This window comes from Sciurus carolinensis, chromosome 5, assembly GCF_902686445.1.
Source record: "Sciurus carolinensis chromosome 5, mSciCar1.2, whole genome shotgun sequence".
NCBI classification, from domain to species: domain Eukaryota; kingdom Metazoa; phylum Chordata; class Mammalia; order Rodentia; family Sciuridae; genus Sciurus; species Sciurus carolinensis.
In genome coordinates this window covers 101,296,195-101,316,727 of record NC_062217.1, presented here as the reverse complement: position 1 = coordinate 101,316,727, position 20,533 = coordinate 101,296,195, and the positions used below count along the sequence as shown (strand labels likewise).

The following is a 20,533-nucleotide window of genomic DNA, read 5'->3' as shown; positions in this document are numbered from 1 at the left end:
ATGTGGAGTAGAGAGGCTCAGTCCCTTTGCCTCTATTCTGGTCTATTCTAAAGATTCATCTCAGACTTAGAGTTCCTAGGTGGGATTGGCTAAAGCCTTTGCTGATACTGCAGTGTATTAACTCTTTTCCATTGGGACAGTCCTGTAACTGAAACTGACCTGTGATAATGCCCAGAGTCCTTCACATAGTAAAGATTAAGTGGGTCCTTGTATGTAATAAATCCCCAAAGGAACGAATGAGTGAATAAATAATGATAGGAGTCTAAAAGGATTGAGAGTAAGGTCAAGGCAAACATTTTCTCAGGGTAATTCTGTGTTAATTCCAGCTATGCAAAAGTAAAACATATTTTTAGAAGAAAAGAAGAGATCTCAGGAGATAAGAGGTCACTGTACCCAAAGTCTGGGAGAGTGGCACACACCTGTAGTCCCAGCTACTTGGAAGGCCGAGGCAGGAGGACCTCTTGAGTCTGGCTATTCAAGGCCAGATTGAGTCACAAAGTGAGACTCATAAAAATAAGAAGAAAAATTTAAAAAAAGACTCTCACCAAAAATCAATTACCTAGTGTTATGCTTCGAATATGGTTCCTTCCCCACTGCAGAAATACTCATGTTGAGGCTTAGTTCCCCAGAAAAACAATATTGAGATGATAGAGCCTTTGAAAGAGGTAATTAGGTCTTTAAAATGGAAAAACACAGGTTGTTATAAATTGAGTTCAGTTTCCTTGGCTTGCTGCCTTGCATCCTGTCTTCCAATGTTATATTTCCCTTTCTCTCTTTCCCATGATGCGATGCTATCCTCCTTGAGGCTTTCACCAGAAGTCAGACTTCAGCACCATGCAACTTAGATTTTTCAGCCACCAGAATCATAAGCCAATATAAAACTCTTTTAAAATATATATTACCCAGTGTCAGGTATTTTGTTATAGCAACACAAAATGGACTAAAAACCTAGTAAATGGCATAGGCTGGTACTAAAGCTGAGCTCCTTGTTCACCTTTAGAAGCAATGATGAGGCCATAGGGGTGACACCTAGAAAGCCAACCCTGAATACCCAGTTCCCTACTAATACATCAAATGTGATTAGTCAAAATCAGGGTTACAGCCAAAAAGCAGATATTCAGTGAAACTTTTGTTCCAAGATAAGCATTAACCATTGTGATCCAAGGTGAGTCAGGGCTGAGCTATTTTTCTAAACAAGGACCAGCCAAGAATCTCGATTCCTATAACCAAGCCTGCTGCAGGAGCTGGCTCTCTTGGCTTCTTCTGAACCTACTTCATTGGAAAAGCCACAGAGTTCGATATGAACTTATTTGCAATTTTATTCATTCATCCAGATGGTTATGTATCCAACAGTTATGGACTTAGAGTGTACTTCATGCCAGGCCCTGAGCCAGTCTTTGGAGATACAGGGTAGACAAGATAGTCAGGAGTTCTACCCTTGTGGGGTTTAAAATCCAAAGCAGGAAGTGGATATTGAATGTTCATGTCAACCAGCAAACTATTACAGATTGTAATATGTGCCAAGACAGAAAATAATAATAATGATAAGGCAGAGAAGAACTTGAAGAGGACACTATTTTATACAGAATCCTGAGACTTGAAGAATGGAAATGGGGCAGCCAGTGAAAAGCCAGGGGAAGAACTATTCAGGGAAAGGAATATCCAGTTCAGAACTTAGAGGCAGGATACACAGATCAGGGGAACAGGAAAGAGTTTAATCTGGCTGAGATGAGGCTGGCAAGTAGGAGTGTCCCCTTGATGGGAACACTGGATGTCTTAAGAAGGTCACTGGGTTTTCTCTAGAAAATGATAGGAGGGCTCATTTCTAAAGGGAAAAGTTGGATGCTAGGTGAAGAATGGATTGGAATGGGTCAAGGTGGACGGAGGTGTCCAGTCAAGTGACAATTTCAGTGATCTTGTCAGAATGTGGCCTGAGATCAGGTGACAGAGGGGGGAGGGAGGGAGAGAAATGGATGGATCCAAACAAGAAGGTGAAGAAATTAGCCTACTCTGATACTGGACTTACTGTGGAGAGTCAATAAAAAGGAAGAAGGACTAAGGATAAATAATGTCACTTTGAGACTTGGACAACCAAGTAGAGTCCCCAGCTTCCCTATGATATTCTCCAATGGCAAGCATCATTATCTCTTTGTTGCATATACAGCCCCTGACTTATGATGGCTTGACTAATGATTTTTCAACTTTACCACAGTACCAAAGCAATATGCATTCGTACTTTGAATTTTGATCTTTTCCCAGACTAGTGATATGCAGCACAATTCTCTCTTCCAATGCTGGACAGGGACAGGAACTACAGCTCCCAAACAGTCTGCAATCACAAAGGGGAACCACCAACACTCTACACTGTGCTATTGAAAAGCCATGACATTCTGTAGGTTAGGTGCACTGGATGCTTTTTAACTAGGATGTTTTCAATTTACAATGGGTTTATTGGGAACGTAATCCCATCAGAAACCAAGGAGCAGCTGTACATTCTTCTGAAGACCTTATAAATACAAAAGCATGCTTTTCTCATATTTTTACAAGAATTACATATTCATATACCTACTGCTCTGCATCTAGCCTTGACCCTCAACAACACATCTTGAAGATCCTTCCTAATTATTTCTTGTACGATTGTCTCACCATACAAAGCAGGCTATTCCCTTGTGTGGATATATAGGACTTATTTGACCAATCTCCTATTAATTTGGGTTGCTTTAAGATGTTTCGACATAGAAAGCAATGCTATAATGACCATCCTTGTACCACACACATCACTTTAAATGCACAAGTAAATCTGTGGAATAAATTCCTAGAAGATGAATTGTAGGTTCAGGGTGTGGGCATTTTAAATTCTGATATCTTCTGCCATTTATCATCCTGCAAAGTGGCACTAATTTACACTCCCACCAGCATTGGTAGGAGGGTGCTATGGTTTGAATATGGTCTGAATGTGTCCCCAAGGACTCATGTGTTGAAATTTAATCCCAATTATGAGGTAGTAAGGGGGGTGGAAATTTAATCCAACTATGGTATTTAGAGGTAGAACCTATAGGAGGTGAATAGGATTGGACAGATTCAAAAGGGTAGAGTCCCTGAGATTGAATACTGGTGACTTTATAAGAGGGAGAGGGATCATAAGATAGACATAAACACACACACACACACACACACATACACACACATAAACACACATGATGCCTTGTGCCACCATCAGACTCTCCCAGAAAGAAGACCATTGCCATTTATGGGTCCTTGGCTCTTCAGACCCAAAAGCAAAAACAAACCTCTTTTCTTTATAAAGTTACTCAGTCTCAGTATTTCATTACAGTAACACAAAATAGATTAACACAGAGGGTTATGCCAAGTTGTTCAAACTTTTTCTTTTTTTATATATATTTTTAGATGTTGATGGACCTTTATTATTTATATGTGGTGCTGAGAATATACAGTGCCTCACACATGCTAGGCAAGTACTCTACCAATGAGCCACAACCCCAGTTCCTAAACTTTTTCTCTTGTACCTTTTACAGATAATACTTAGAGGAGACTCCATCCTTAAGTTCACAAAATGAGATTTGAAGCCCTGGTACCAGCCCTGGCCTATGGACTTCTAAAACCTCGCCCCCACCCCAGACAACCAGGCCCCCATTACAATCTCCATGATGCCTGCAACAGGACCTTGAAGTACATACCATGATCTGGTACTTCCCTTTGGGGAGACTTAAGTAACAACCAGAATAAACCAAACCACAAGAAAAATGTCTGGTGAGGGCTGGGTTAATAGCTTAAAAATTGATTCTGCTGGAAAAGAAATGGCATTTTAAAAACTAGAAAATGAACCCAAGTGAACTATTACCTGCTCCTCCATTTAAATTAGCCCTGAGAGGGCTCCATCCCTATGTTTACTCATGATTAAGAAATCCCTCATGCACGATGCTATCGATCTCTTTCAGAAGAGCACAACTTCTGCTTCATAAGTAGAACTTTTTTAAGATCGGCTATATGATGTATTATCAATCCTGATGGGTAGATAAATCAGAAGGTAGCTGTATATCCCTATATGCATGAAGACAAACAGGTCATCTGGAATCCAGGAGTGCCAGAGCTAAAGTTAGTGAGGCAACAGGACTCAGGAATGTTCAATGATGGCTCACACTAGCACACTCTCCTAAAGTCAGACTGCAGTGGGCACATCCATAAAGGGCAAGGGCCACTGGATGCTCCTTTAAGTCTTCTCTAGTATTATTAGTCTGCAACTTAGTACAATACCCTAATTTTGCAGTGGAAAAACTGAGATCCAGAGAGGTCTTTAGGGGTACAAAGCAACAGAACTGCTCATGTGGAAATTTTTATTTTGTGTGCAGAGTGAGCAAGTCTCCTGCAAAGACAGCTCTGCTCACATGTATCATCTGTCCCTCTTTCTACATCTTTAGCTCTCAGTACATCCTATCAGGGTTTGCATATGGAAGAAGTACAGTTGGCCCTTAGTATCCTTGGGGATTAGTTTTAGAAACCCTCTTGTCACTGCTACCCAAATCTACAAATGCTCAAGTCCCTTAAATAAAATGATATATAATGTACATCTAACCTATATACATCCTCCCCCATATTTTTAATCATCTCTAGATGACTTATAATACCATGTATAATGTCCATGCTTTGTAAATAGTCATTGTATTGTATTGAAGCCTGGACATGTACAGTACTGACATGATATTTTTAAAAATATTTTTGATCTGCACTTGGTTGGATCTATGAATGCAGAACCTGAAGATACAGAGGGCCAACTACATCCTCATTTGTCCAACAAAACAGAGATTATTGAGAAAAAGTTAAGTATTAAAAAGGGGAAAAACTTAAAAATTACATTTGTGTTGGCTACCCATAAACTCTGGTATCTACTTTTTCTAACTTGATCTCCTTCAAATAGAGCATTTTACATTGCATATTAAGACAATAAGGGGATGCTATTCATAGTGTACAACAATTTAGTAAACATGAAAAGAAATGCAGTGAATGGATCTCTTTACATAAGTACATCTTTGCAAGTTGAGACAAGGAGCAGGGATGCCCCCTGCCTGCCTGCTGGTGCCACTTCCACAAGGGAACCTGCGAACAGCTCAGCTCTCCACCTTTCCCTGCAGACTGGGAAAGCATGTGGAAATGGCAATATCTTTGATCTTGTTGGTTGTCCCGGTGTAATGTGAGACCTATTTCAATTCCTGAAGACTATTCAAAGCACAAGGCCTACCATAACCTGCATTCATGAAAGATCTGCTCATTAGCAATTTATTAAAATTGGAGCATGTTTCTAGCAGGTATTTCTGAAAGTTGCAAACCTGGACTTGAGGATCTTGAGTGTTTATTCAAAAAGTTAGTATGTATGAGAATCACTGAGGTAGCCTGATAAGATTCATATTCCCAGGCTACAACTAGAAGTTTTAATTTAATAGGTATAGTGTGGGCTCTAGAAACCATATTTTCATACCTTTCCCAGAAGATTCTGATGCAACTATCTAAAGACTGGAGATCGAGAAACTGACCCACTGGTACCAACAAGGCTATTTCATCTGATATAAGTATATTATTCACAATTCCCTTATCCATTGGTTTTGTCACTCAGGAGATATGCATTAAGCATATGTGTTAGCATGTGCTCTACCCACTGGTAGGCACAAAGGGAAATAAAACATGACTTCGAGTTAGTCTAATGGTGGTGTCCCAGAACACTGTGAGAGGGGGAAGTACAGGCACTCTGGGAGTGCAGGGGAAGGTGTCTTACACAGGTTGGAGAGGGTGACATCAGAAAGTGGCCAAGGAGGTGACCCCAAAGCTGAAATCAGGGGTTAAGAAGGTAAAATAAAGGAAAGGAGCATTCCAAGGCATGAACTCTTGAACTAGCTGAACATGTTTGGAGATTATAGACAGTTTTGAGGGATCAGAATGAATCAGCTATATATGTGTGTATGTACACATCTGTATGCATGTATACATATGTGCTCATGCACATATATGGCATGTAAGGATGAGAAGGCAAGTCCAGTGAAGCTGCAGGGTCACCTCAGGAATGGCTTGGTGTACAGAGTATGCCACAGTGTGTCTCAGAAGGCTTAAGTAGGATGACAAGGGTAGGTGTGTGGTGATTCACCCTGACAGGAAGTTTCAACATGGCAAGGTTAATGCCCTTCTTCACCCTCTACAAGCAGCCTCAGCTAAAAATACCTGGGAAGAGCCTGTGGGAGATGCAGCTTTCTGCTTTGCAGAACAAAAATATCTCTTTGAGCTGGTCTTTTCTACCAAGGTCAAATTCATATTTTAAAATGTGTACAAAGAAATCATGCATTTAATTTTTCATGTAGTCAAAGAAAATGACAGCAAAAATGAATCCTCACTGGAGTTGGGATTCTAGATGGATCTGGAAGCTGCATGGAGGGGTACAAGGGACTGTCCCCAAGAACATGGTGACTAACACAGGCCCACTGTTAACATGCATTAAATCAACCATCCTCATGTCAAATGGAACTGTTTGCAGAGAGAAATGTGTTTGTGGTTCTGGGAATCATTAGTCAATGATGCAAAGGTAGCACAGAATAATTGAATAATTACTGTCTCAAGTATTGCTGGAGGTGATTTGTTTGGAACTCTGTTGTTCTCACAAAGAAATGAATGAAACTGCGCCCACCCTGGCTATACAGGACTGCCCCTGGAGATACAGCTTTGCCAGGACCCAGATGTAGCCTTCGGCTCCAGAGGCTTCTAGCAGCCACCAGGTTGACTGGAAGGAGGTTATGCCTTGGAACCTCCTGGCACAAGAGCAAGAGCTTCTGAGATGGCAAAGAAAGGAAGAGTTGGGACTCTGTCACGTCTTGGACACACTGCTGCAACCCTGTCTATGGCATTCTTCAGTTAGAAATTTAGAAAACCACAAGGCCCACAAGGTCTCATGGGGACATTTGAATTAGAATTCCCAGCTTACAACAGACCCCTGCTACAAACTATCTCAACACAGGCCCATGGTACCTGCTTTTGAAATGTTGAGGGTGCTACATACACACACACCCACACACATACACACATACACACTGCCTTGGGTAAGCTTTCTGTATATTTGCTTGAACATGTTGTGGTTCAAAGGTCAGTACATCCATTCTTCTTTCCTCATCCTCTAGTTCTTGATCTTGACAAAAATCCATGGTGGACCAAGGCTAAGGCCATAGTGAACTATGGATAAGCCATCATGGACCAGGTCTAAGATCGTCATTGACCAGGGATAAGGCCATGGCGAACCAGGCTGAAAGCCATGGAGGATCAGAAATAAGGCATGTGCAGGAGGGCAGGTGGGCACGTGCTTGGCCTGCTCTGGCTCAGACTGCTGAGGCACCTGGAGGTCTGCCTGCGCTGACTTTACCCAGAAAAGTCACAAAGGAAGCACATGAGGCCTGGGGCAATGTCTCTGAGTCAGATATGGGAAAGTTGCTGAAGAATCAAGTGGTGGAGAATTTTTGTCTCTTATCCAATACAGTGAGGTGGGAGACTGTAAAGACAGGTGTGAGACCAAATGCCAGCAACTCCACCAAATAATCTGTATAACAGAAATAATGGGCCTCCCTCACAGGGCCATGCTGTGGTGAGATGAGACTGTATATGAAAAAGACACAGAGGGAGGCGCGTGTGACATCTACCTATTGACATTTTTGCTAATAGCAATGAATAGCAGAAACAGGCTCTGAGTCCAGTCTGTGACCTTTCCCCTGTGCCCAACTGCCTTCCTGGGCATGACTCCCAGGCTTCCATGGTACAGCCCCTCTTCCTCTCAGATGGCCTCACCCCATGATCTAGGTGACCTCAGGGCAGGTCCTGAGAATGAGAGCGGCCCCAGGTCAGGCTGAAGCAGGCAGCCCCCACACTGCCCTGCAGGCACACCTGGCTGACTCTCCAGGGACAACACATGACCATCCTTCCTCAGTTGAACTCTCCAGTTCAGCAGATCCTTCCAGAGCACCCAAGGTATGTGTCAAGGAAGGGAGAGACAAGGATGAATCACAGCCTCATATATCCTTTAAGGAAGTCACAGGCAGGCTTAGAACTCATACCAGGGATGATGGTGGTAGAAGGAACAGAGTCCTGGGGAGGTCCAGAGAGTAGAGTTACTAGCTCTGCTCAAGGTCAGATGCACTGGGATGGGCATTCTGAGGAGGTAGCCTCTGGACTCCAAGTGAAAAAGGTGGAGCAGCAAGCAGGTAAGCATCTGGTTGGTAGAGGTGTGGGGAGAAGGGGGAGTGCTAGGTTTGGAGGGCCTCACAGTCTGCTCCACCTGACTCTCCCTCCTCTAGAGCAGAATCTCTTTGGCTTGGCCTGAGGATTTTCAGATTCATAGGAGTTCCTGGAGTCTGCTGCCTCAGGCTCTTTCCTATCTTATGATTAAAATCCAGGGACTTCCTTCTTTCCATTGCATGACAATCCAGGTCCTAGCCCCAGCAACATTCGTTTCTCACAAAACACTGCATTTTATTATGGATTTTGGAACTTTGAGTGGGGCCCCATCCAGATGGTCAAATCTCGCCTGGACTCAACTCTGACACTCTGTCTCATCCTCCACCATATTATTTATTCTGTACAAACACTCACCATAGAATTCCTCCAACACAGGTGGTTTCTTGCTTCATGGAAGCATTAGTCTAAATAGAAGTACTTCACTGATTTAGTGACAGGACCCTCCCACTTCCCAGGGTTATGTCTTAGGTCCCAGGGTTCTTATTCTTAACAAGTATGTGAGAACAAATCTTAAAGTACTATAAAAAGAATTGCAATAGATATAGGAATAATAGCAGATGCAAGTGCCGAGAACTTCCTCCATGTAGGTTACAGAGTATCAGTCATGGATGCACAGTGCCCCACTGATCTTTGCCACAAACTGATGAGAAAAATGAGAATCAAGAAGGTTCCATTACTTACCCAAAGTCACAGGGCGTATGAGTGATGGAGGTGGGACGGGGATTGGTGAGGGTCCGTACACAGCTCTGCATGTAATCTCCACCCCCCACTTAGAGGAGTCTGGTCCACCTGCACCCCTGACCTACTTCTAGAGACAGACCTACCTGGTGATTTGAGTCCACTGAGTCTAAGGAAAATCAGGCCCACAACTTAGTGTGAAACCAGAGACAACAAACACAACCCAATGAAACAAATCAAAATAATTCTTGCAGAGAACAACTATTCAGACTGTGAGAAGGGCTATGCCCATGCAGCAGCCCAGTGTCTGGTTTCAGTTCCCAGAAGCCAACACTACTTTGGGCTCCCCAGGGCCAGCCCCTCCCCTAGGTAGGAGGACACCAGGGTATGTGATAGTCGGATAGCTCATTTTACCCACCCTCCACGGGGTTTCACAAGCTCCTGTCTGCTCATCCTGGGAATCCCTGCTGCCACAGCAAATCTCCCACTAGCAATCCTGACAGCTTCCTGCTGTGTAACAGGGAGGCCCAGAAAGGCTGACGCTAAATGAAAGTCAGGGGAGGGTGGGAGGAGAGCTTATTCCAGATGGTGCTGTCCTACCTCAGAAATGGGGAAAATTGGTCACCTGGGGGTTCCAGGCCCTTGTCCCTTCCAACAAGACCCCTGAGGGAAATACCACTAGGTGGGACAATCTGTAGTCAAGATTCTCCATACACAGGTCAAATGTCAAGGGGCTGTAAGAGGTCAGAACTGGGACTCACTCCGGGCCTTGAATGTAAATCCCAGAACCTGCCCTCAGCCCAGTGAGAACTGGAATCCCCAGGCTGACCTAGGAAGCATATGGGCATTGGGGTGTCTGGGAGGTGAGGACAGGCATTAGGTGGGTCCTGGGATGCCACACATGCCAGTTAGCACTCCAGAGAAGTCCCTGAAAAGTCTCATTATGGCTTATCCCACCATACACTAATCTGGGTCCTGCTGTGAAGGAGCTTTACAAATGAAATTAAGTTATAAATCATCAGACCTTAATATAAGAAGGTTTTCCTATAATATCTGGTAAGCCCAATGTATATCCCCAAGCCCATAGCAGCAGACCACTCCCATCATGATGTGGTGCACTCACCAGAGGTCTAGACCAATGGGGTTGCCAGATCTTGGACTTGAACCTCTAGAGCTATGAGCCTAAACAAACTATTTCACAAGTATCTTATCTCAGGTATTTCTTTGTAGTAATATAAAGTTGAATAATGCCTGATTAATATACATGTACTCCAAAAGACTGGCTTCCTCCAGTCCCGCTCCAGGCTCTAAGACCCTGGATTTCCTGCTAGTTTTACCAGCCTGCCTCTTGGGCTTATGCAGACTTTAGTTTGTTATACTTTGGAGAGTGCACAGTGCCACACATGTGCTTATACTTGGGCCTGCATGGTACAAGGACAGCTTAGACACATGGAATGGGGTGTCTAAACACATGTACCCAGGACCCTTCAAAGTGTGGGATGGACCCGTCAGTGTGACCAGGTTCTGGGCAGAGGGCCAAGGGTCTGAACTACCAGAAGGTCAAGAATTCTTAACTTGAATCTGGCCTCTCAGGTTTTTATGAAAGTCAGGGTAGGAAGTTAGAGCAGATTTCTTTTAATGATTTGTTAGTTGAGTTATACCTTTATTTATTTATTTATTTATTTATTTATTTATTTTTATTGTAAACAAATGGGATACATGTTGTTTCTCTGTTTGTACATGGCGTAAAGGCATAACATTTATGTAATCATAAATTTACATAGGGTAATGTTGTTTGATTCATTCTGTTATTTTTTCCCTTCCCTCCCACCCCTCCCACCCCTCTTTTCCCTCTATACAGTCCTTCCTTCCTCCATTCTTGCCCCCCTCCCTAACCCTAACTCTAACCCTAACACTAACCCCTCCCACCCCCCATTATGTGTCATCATCCACTTATTAGCGATATTATTCATCCTTTGGTTTTTTGAGATTGGCTTATCTCACTTAGCATGACATTCTCCAATTTCATCCATTTGCCTGCAAATGCCATAATTTTATCATTCTTTATGGCTGAGTAATATTCCATTGTATATATATACCACATTTTCTTTATCCTTTCATCAATTGAAGGACATCTAGGTTGGTTCCACAATCTGGCTATTGTGAATTGAGCAGCTATGAACATTGATGTGGCTGTATCTCTGTAATATGCTGATTTTAAGTCCTTTGGGTATAGGCCAAGGAGTGGGATAGCTGGGTCAAATGGTGGTTCCATTCCAAGTTTTCTAAGGAGTCTCCACACTGCTTTCCAGAGTGGCTGCACTAATTTGCAGTCCCACCAGCAATGTACGAGTGTACCTTTCTCCGCACATCCTCGCCAACACCTGTTGTTGCTTGTATTCTTGATAATCGCCATTCTAATTGGGGTGAGATGGAATCTTAGGGTGGTTTTGATTTGCATTTCTCTTATTACTAGAGATGTTGAACATTTTTCCATATGTTTGTTGATTGCTTGTAGATCTTCTTCTGTGAAGTGTCTATTCATTTCCCTAACCCATTTGTCAATTGGATTATTTGCATTCTTGGTGTAGAGTTTTTTGAGTTCTTTATAGATTCTGGAGATTAGTGCTCTATCTGAAGTATGATTGGCAAAGATTTTCTCCCACTCTGTAGGCTCTTTTTTGCATTGCTGATAGTTTCCTTTGCTGAGAGAAAGCTTTTTAGTTTGCATCTATCCCAGTTATTGATTCTTGCTTTTATTTCTTGTGCTATGGGAGTCCTGTTGAGGAAGTCTGGTCCTAAGCCGACATGTTGAAGCTCTGGACCTACTTTTTCTTCTATAAGATGCAAGGTCTCTGGTCTGATTCCAAGGTCCTTAATCCATTTTGAGTTTAGTTTTGTGCATGGTGAGAGATATGGGTTTAGTTTCATTATGTTGCATATGGATTTCCAATTCTCCCAGTACCATTTGTTGAAGAGGCTATCTTTTCTCCATTGCATATTTTTGGCCCCTTTGTCTAGTATGAGAAAATTGTATTTATTTGGGTTTGTGTCCGTGTCCTCTATTCTGTACCATTGATCCACCTTTCTATTTTGGTACCAATACCATGCTGTTTTTGTTACTATTGCTTTGTAGTAGAGTTGAAGATCTGGTATTGCGATAACCCCTGCTTCACTCTTTCTGCCAAGGATTGCTTTAGTTATTCTGGGTTTTTTATTCTTCCAGATGAATTTCATAATTGCTTGCTCTATTTCTGTAAGGTACATCATTGGGATTTTAATTGGAATTGCATTGAATCTGTATAGCACTTTTGGTAGTATGGCCATTTTGACAACATTAATTCTTCCTAACCAAGAACATGGGAGATCTTTCCATCTTCTAAGGTTTTCTTTAATTTCTTTCTTTAGTGTTCTGTAGTTCTCATTGTAGAGGTCTTTCACCTCTTTTGTGAGATTGATTCCCAAGTATTTTATGTTTTTCGATGCTATTGTGAATGGGGTAGTTTTCCTGATTTCTCTTTCTGAAGATTCATCACTTATGTATAAAAATGCCTTAGATTTACGTGCATTGATCTTATATCCCGCTACTTTACTGAATTCACTTATGAGATCTAAAAGTTTTCTGGTGGAATTTCCTGGTTCCTCTAAGTATATAATCATATCATCAGCAAATAGGGATAGTTTGAGTTCTTCTTTTCCTATTCATATCCCTTTAATTTCTTTGGTCTGTCTAATTGCTCTGGCTAGAGTTTCAAGGACGATATTGAAAAGAAGTGGTGAAAGAGGGCATCCCTGCCTTGTTCCAGTTTTTAGGGGGAATGCTTTCAGTTTTTCACCATTTAGAATGATATTAGCCATGGGCTTAGCATAGATGGCCTTTACAATGTTAAGGAATGTTCCCACTATCCCTATTTTTTCTAGTGTTTGAGACACTACCTTGTATTCTATCAGATCATAATGGATTGAAGTTAGAAATAAATGAAAGAGTAAAAAACTGAAACTACTCCAACACCTGGAGATTAAACAATGTGCTATTATATGATGAATGGATAACAGAAGATATTAGGAAGGAAATTAAAAAAATTCTTAGAGGTAAATGAGAACAAAGAAACATCATATCAAAATCTCTGGGACACTATGAAAGCAGTACTTAGAGGAAGATTTATTTCATGGAGCGCATTTAATAAAAGAAGTAAAACTCAAAAAAAAACGACCTAACACTACAGCTCAAAGCCCTAGAAAAGGAAGAACAGACCAACACCAAAAGTAGTAGAAGACAGGAAATAGTTAAACTCAGAGCTGAAATCAACGAAATTGAAACAAAAGAAACAATACAAAAAATTGACAAAATAAATAGTTGGTTCTTCGAAAAAATAAACAAAATTGATAAACCTTTAGCCACACTAACAAAGAGAAGACGAGAGAAAACCCAAATCACTAAAATTCGGAATGAACAAGGAAATATCACAACAGACACGACCGAAATATAAAACATAATTAGAAGCTATTTTGAAAATCTATACTCCAACAAAATAGAGAATTTCAAAGACATCAACAGGTTTCTAGAGACATATAAATTGCCAAAACTGAACGAGGAGGACATACACAATTTAAATAGACCAATTTCAAGTAATGAAATAGAAGAAGTCATCAAAAGCCTACCAACAAAGAAAAGTCCAGGACCAGATGGTTTCTCAGCCGAGTTCTACAAAACCTTTAAAGAAGAGCTCATTCCAATACTTCTCAAAGTATTCCATAAAATAGAAGAGGAGGGAACCCTCCCAAACTCATTCTATGAAGCCAATATTACCCTGATACCTAAACCAGACAGAGACACATCAAGGAAAGAAAATTTCAGACCAATATCCTTAATGAACATCGACGCAAAAATTCTAAACAAAATTTTAGCAAATCGCATACAAAAACATATTAAAAAGATAGTGCACCATGATCAAGTGGGTTTCATCCCAGGGATGCAAGGTTGGTTCAACATCAGGAAATCAATAAATGTAATTCACCATATCAGTAGACTTAAAGTCAAGAATCACATGATTATTTCAATAGATGCAGAAAAAGCATTTGATAAAATACAGCACCCCTTCATGCTCAAAACACTAGAGTTATACCTTTTAAATATTTTGACACAGTATATAGACTTCCATTTGCTCCCTTGTCCTGGGCACACAAACTTAGAAGCCCATTCAGATAGCTCAATAATTATTTAGTAGACAGTCTTGATAACAAGTCAAATAAATCTTGATAGAAAATCTCATTCCCTGAATTAGTGAAGAGAGCTTGGTTCTCTCTTATCTGAAAGTCTTAAAGAGAAACTGATAGCAAGTATTACCTTTTCTTGATCAAGAAGCTCTTGTAAAATAACTTGTCTTTCCCGGCATAATTCTAAGAAATCTTCTGAATGCAGACTTTCATGCAAGGCGGGGAAGAACGTCAGCTGGGTGCAGTCCACCGCCACCTCATCAGGCTCCCTCTCACCTTCCTTTGGAGTCAGCTCATCTGCAGCAGGATAAAGGGACAGATGGTATTGGCATGCGCCATTTGACATCATGAGGGAGGGCAGAAAGCATGTCTGCATCTCTGAGAGGAACTGTGCTTCAGGGCAGTGGTGAACATTGCTCAGTGTGCCCTTCCACTGCTTCTGAAAAGGGATATCCCACCTGACACTGTGTGTGGTCAACACACCTTCAAGTTGATTCAGCCCCAAAGGCCTATGTGTACCCAGAGCTGGCCCCTCTGCCACATTCAAGTCAGCCCAGGGAAAACATTTCCAGATTCACATTTAAGAATCCGTAAAGCAGCTCTCTAGGTTCATCCAGGCTTTGCTTCTGAACCTCACTTTGTTCATTCTTAAGAGTGTTGTTGATGTTTTCTAATAATGGAAGCAATATCTTCTTAGTTTAAAACCTTGGAAAAGTTATGATGGTGTGAGAAATAAAACAGATATCACCCATGCATCCAGAGAGCGCTCTAATAACAGTTCCATTCAGGAAGCTCTTTCTCAGCACCCGATGCTTCTGATGGCATTTGTTTGTCTAATGTTGCCTAGGTTGTAGAAACTATTTCATCCTCTTTTTACAAATGAAAAATTTAAGGAGGTTAGTGACTTTGTTCAAGATCATATGGTTACTAAGAACTAGAGGCGGAATCTGAACCAACTCTTCCCAAGTCACAGAGTCAGGTATCAATCTCTAGGCTGTTTGGTCTTACTATTCACAGTTGATTGGCTTCCAGTTTACTGGCTGATTTATTTCTGATATGTTTTCTGTACTATTCCCATATGTATGCACACACATGTGGCTTTTTAGTGTGAAAAGAATAATTTTACATTTTTGGTTTTTTATTACAATTTTTTACTATTTTTTTTTCATTCAAGATGATACCATCTTGAATGGGCTAGGAATGTTCCTGGTGGAGTACCTAACATGTGCAAGGCTCTGGGTTTGATCCCTAGCACGGCCAAAAAGAAAAAAAGATTATATCATGAGCACTTTCATGTTCCATTTAAAGTTTTTTGGACAACTTAAATGGTAGTGAAATATTCTATCATGTGGCTATTTCAACTAACCCATGGTCTGATTTGTAGAGATACAGATGGTTTCTACGTCTACACTACAAGAATATGTACTATACTGTACTCATTTGTGTTCCTATCTAGATTTATTAAGGGCACGGACATTTGGGTCCAAACCAAGCATATAACTACCTAGATTTCTGGATCTTGCTCCTCCTCCATCCACATGGAGGTCCTACAGCAGGCATCTTGCTCGTGACTGCAAAAGCATGGGCCATTTTCTTTATACCAAGAAGCTGAGCTCTTTGACCTCCCCACCTGGAAGTCTCACATCTGGATGAATGAAAGTGTCTTCTGCTCACAGTGACAGCTTTCACAGACTTTGATTCATGTAGGAAGAAAGTTCCCATAAGGATGGGCACCTGGAAAGGCATGGTGGAGAACCACAGGCCCTTTCTCCTCTCTCAGCTGAGCTCCCAGTCTGGGGTTCATGCTGGAAATACCAAGGAATCCCAGGGTCACACGTGCCCAGGGATTCTGCATATCAGGGGTGAGAGGATGAAACAACCCATGGCCATAGTTCACATAAAGCTAGCACATGCTTCCCTCCACTGTACCCTCTCTAGTCCCACCTCTGAGAGGTAGATCATTGGAGTTGTGGGGCTTATGGTGCAGTGAAAAGAAATACATATTTCAATGTCATATCACATCTTGTGTCACAGTGGAACTCCAAAGCAACTCAGGATCAGGGCCCAACATTTTCACTTCTGGGATTGTGTTCCTGCAGATGGGCAAGACAGAAGCTCACTACCAAACCTCCTACTCAGACAGTAAATGATCAAACTTGATCAATGCAAAGAAGTTGCCATTGGGCTAAGGAATAGACACTGTTTGCCACCTAGGATGCAATGAAGTTCACACACTGGGAGTGTTGGAACCAAAGGGAGAGTCTTTGAGAGAAAACAGAAATGTTGAAATATAGTCTGTGAAGTACACTATATGTATTCAGATGTGCTTGTGCCAAAATGATCTTTGAAAATAAATCTATCATTTTAAGGAGCATCAACTCAACCAAATTTTGCAACAAGAATTGCACAAGTAAAGAATAAGCATTAACATCAAAAATGATTCCAAGCATTTTCTTTAAATCAAGGAAATAATAATGACTATTATATCTGTCATTTTTATAATCAGAGAGCTCAGTATAAAAAGTATTAAATAACTATCTCACCCTTTTTTATTCTGTGTGTTTTTGGTCACTTTTTAAGCATGTGTTTTGATTGTTTGGGGACACTTTAAAAGTCTTATGGATAGAGGAAATTAACAAGTCAGCTTCCCCCACCAAAAAAAAAATTTTTTTTTCCTAACTTGATACGAACTTCCTCCCCTAACAGAGGATCCAGGTCTAGAATAAGTTCCTCTTTATTCTGGAAACATAATAGTGGAAGATCTTAATGTTGCCTATTCTAACCCTGCAGCATTCTACTCTCCTAAAATATTAATTTAATATCCTTAACAAGATATTAAATACAAACAATAATTGGTTTATTAAAAGGAAAAATAGATAAAAAAATAAACTAATACCTTGTTTTCCAGCATTGTTTTGAGAAATATCACCCTTTCTGTCTTGGCCCTCCTGAAATAAGACCAGAGAAAAAGAAATTAAGTTCCGTATGCGGTTTTTATACTCTCCTCCTTAATTACTAAGACTCAGATGCAAGGGGAGGGAAACGGTAAATCCTAAAGGACATAGTAAAATGTAAATATTAATATTCCTGCATCAAAGGGGAAAAACCCACAACCTTCCATTAAGTAGGATTTACAGTAAATTCCAAAAAATGGTGCCAAGATGGGGTTAGATAGCATGCTGGTTATATGTCTGTGTGCAGACCCCTCTCTAGAGGGGATAGGGAGAGAATCCAGGGCTGGACAGCCTGAGAGACCAATTTCAGAGCCAACCTTGGGCACTGTCATCCACACAATGAGCAAGCTAATTATTTTCCCTGCTTCCAATTCCTAAGAAATATATTGAGAGAAAAATATGGCACTCTGCCAAACATTCATGGACAACAGTTAAAATAAATTCAAATGTCTCCTGAATAAATGAAATATAATTGTCTCATTAGGTTTTATATGGGATTTTTTAGTACAGATAAAAGATAATGGGGTTACAGACTAGAGAACACAGTCAGCATCGTACCTTGGTATGAATTCAGAAGGAAATATCCAGCATCCCAGTACTAGGAAGACTGCTTTTAGAATATTTTAAATTATGATTGTTTAATAAAAACATGAAAAATTATTAACATGTCTTTCTACATGGAATACCAAATGGATTCAACTAACTTCCCAGTCCTTAAAAGGCAAAAAATTGTGAGTTTGATGACGATGTGAGCTTCATTAGAGCAAACTCCCAGGGACTGCCTGGATTCTGCTGCCGGGGAAATCAAGACAACTTCAGTACTGTGTGGACTAAGTGGGTCACTGGTTTGAGTTTGCAGAATTTGCTGAGTTCAAAAGATTTTCATTGTGAAACTTGTTACAGGATTTGCTAGTGTAATAAATAATGCCCACAGCAGTGCAGATTCTAAATGCTCAATGACAAAGAACTTGCAGCCAATGGTCACCGCCTGACTCTGTCCAAACATCAGCATCCAGATTGCTCCCCTGGACATCTGTGGATTGCAGGGTGATACTGGGTCAAGGGCACAGGTATGAACCACTCTGCGATCTGTCCACTCATTCATTTATCCATTTACTTATCCTTTCTGGTTATAGTTATAGCATACCTCCTCTGTATCAGGGAAGATTAGTGTCTATTTTCTTCTGTTAAATGACATCAAGAATAAGTTATGCAACCCTCTTACATTTACGTGTGTATATTCTTACTCTTACCTGATGAGAACATGAGATAGGAAAGCTACAGAGCTGCTTCCCTGCACATTTACCACCTGGAAACATCACTATCCCACTATACCCAATGCCTACCTTGCACTTTTCTGGGCTCCTGACCTCCCACGGAGATAAGCGTCTGATGCGTTTCTTCATGCGAGCAGGTCCTTCTCTCCAGTCCAGTTCCCACCGGGAGCAGGATGTGGTTTCTGCTATCTGGCCCCATAGGCCCAGCTCCCCAAAAAGCTGCTCCCGAATCCTGGCCCAGGCATTGGCTGCTTTGATGCTGCAGCATCTCTGCCTCTGGAAGCAGAAATATAACATCACCCCTGGGCACATTCTCTTTAGGGGCATGGCCCCACACCTCCTGAGACAAACAGACCAAGTCCCCCATAAATATTTGAAAAAGATGCACCATCTTGGTAGCCCTGAACACTCTCAGGATTGTGCAAGGGTCTTTCTGGATCCAGAGTCAAACCAGGAGAAGGAAAACTTCTCAGCTTTGAGATCATTCAATCCCAGTAGAGGGAGGAGAAAACTGTCTAATCTTTGGCCCTCAGAACCACTAGACTGATGGCCCTGGGCAGAGAGCAACAGGTCCTGAAGTTCCTGAAGCTATTCATCAGAGTGGATTAGCTGCTTTATAAAAATGGATATAGGATTTCACCACAGCCCCTACCCTTCAGAATGGACAAAAATTTCACCACAATCTCTATCCTTCCAAAATGATGCTGAACTACTTCTTCCTGTCCACCCAAACTGGAGGTAGAGCAGGAATTAGCAGCCCTGCTGACAATTGGATTATTTGAGCATCACATTCTCATCTCTAGACCTCAAGATCTCCAACTATTCAATGAGGGCTAAGGTCCTTTTGAGTCCTAATATCATATGATTCTTGAACGTTCAAGGATTCTAGAATGTTTGCAGAAACAAAAGCTTTTTGTATTAATTAAAATAACCTCATCTAATATCTATGAAATCTTCACATTTAAGTGATCTTTCACTGTCATACCTTCTACTGGAGTATGATTTAAATCTTCATAAAAATACACTGATGCCCTACATTGCTTTTTCAGGCCACATTGAGTTTCATAAATCTTCTGTCAAAGAAACATATTGTACAGTTCGGGCAGTAGAATTAACTGTCTGCACAGTGAACTTTTGTAGTTATTAAAATATTTGATGGTATTTGCCCTAAGTGTAAATTTAAATTTTTCAGAAAATAGAAAGTGCTAATGACAAGAAGTGGGAGTTTTAAAAATTTAACGTAAACAGAAAAGAAACTTGTGATCATGCTTTAGGTTGAACCCCTCGCTTGTTGATCTCATTTTCTTTACCTACTGAACACCAAACATAAATTTTCTATTGTCCCCATGAAGACAATAACTCCGGACAGGAGAATGATGTCTCCTAAGTCCATCAGGTAGCCAAACAGATTTTACCCAGTCTGTCAGATTCCAAAGTCTTCCCATGAGTCTGTGAGCTAGATCCCTTTGCTGCGGGGGCTGATTATCATTTCATGGACTTGTCATTTCCGCTTGCACTACTTCAGTGATTGACAGACTTTGGGATCTAGGCCTTGCAAATCTCGGCCATTTTGAATGAATAAATCATTCTCAGAACTAGCTAGAAGCTTTCACATGGAAACATGGCAGGGGAGATGGTGCTCAGCACATGGTCTTTGACGTACAATGAGCCTGGCTTTTCATCATGTTTCTGCTATTAGCCAGCAGTTGAATCTGAAAGAGCTTCAGCTTCATCAGTCAAATTTGGCTAATAACATTAACATAAAACTATGGACTAATGGAAGGATTAAATGATACAATATTTTCACAAGTTTAATGTAGTACTTAACTCAGCTTAAACAGTGTTATTACTGTAAATGAAGCTAATCCCATTTCAACACAAGATTTTTTTTTCCCTCTATAGTTCCTAAACTCATATCTAAAACAGTTACAGCATTTTATAGAGGATTCTGATGGGTTAATCCAGAGGCCCAGAAAATAACAATCATCTAAAAAGCTTTTTACAGACATTTGGTCACATGAAAAGAATGCTTGTTGGGAGAAAATATTGCAGTTCCCTGGATGGGACGTTGTTGCTGTGCTTATAGTAACATGTTGAGTTTCATGGAGGATTAACAATTCCAAATTA

At 41.0% G+C, this 20,533-nt stretch overlaps 1 protein-coding gene across 3 annotated transcripts in view; it reads right to left on the bottom strand.

The window, feature by feature from the left end:
• The window catches only part of Wdfy4 (WDFY family member 4), a 278,477-nt gene that overhangs the window by 83,553 nt on the left and 174,391 nt on the right, over positions 1-20,533 (bottom strand). For all 3 annotated transcript variants that reach the window (XM_047553398.1, XM_047553397.1, XM_047553399.1), the window contains exons 41-43: positions 18,476-18,682; positions 17,072-17,123; positions 14,306-14,472 (exon numbers count right to left, since the gene is read on the bottom strand). In XM_047553398.1, coding sequence (XP_047409354.1) covers positions 14,306-14,472; positions 17,072-17,123; positions 18,476-18,682 — 426 coding nt within the window. The remainder of the gene's footprint in view (positions 1-14,305; positions 14,473-17,071; positions 17,124-18,475; positions 18,683-20,533) is intronic.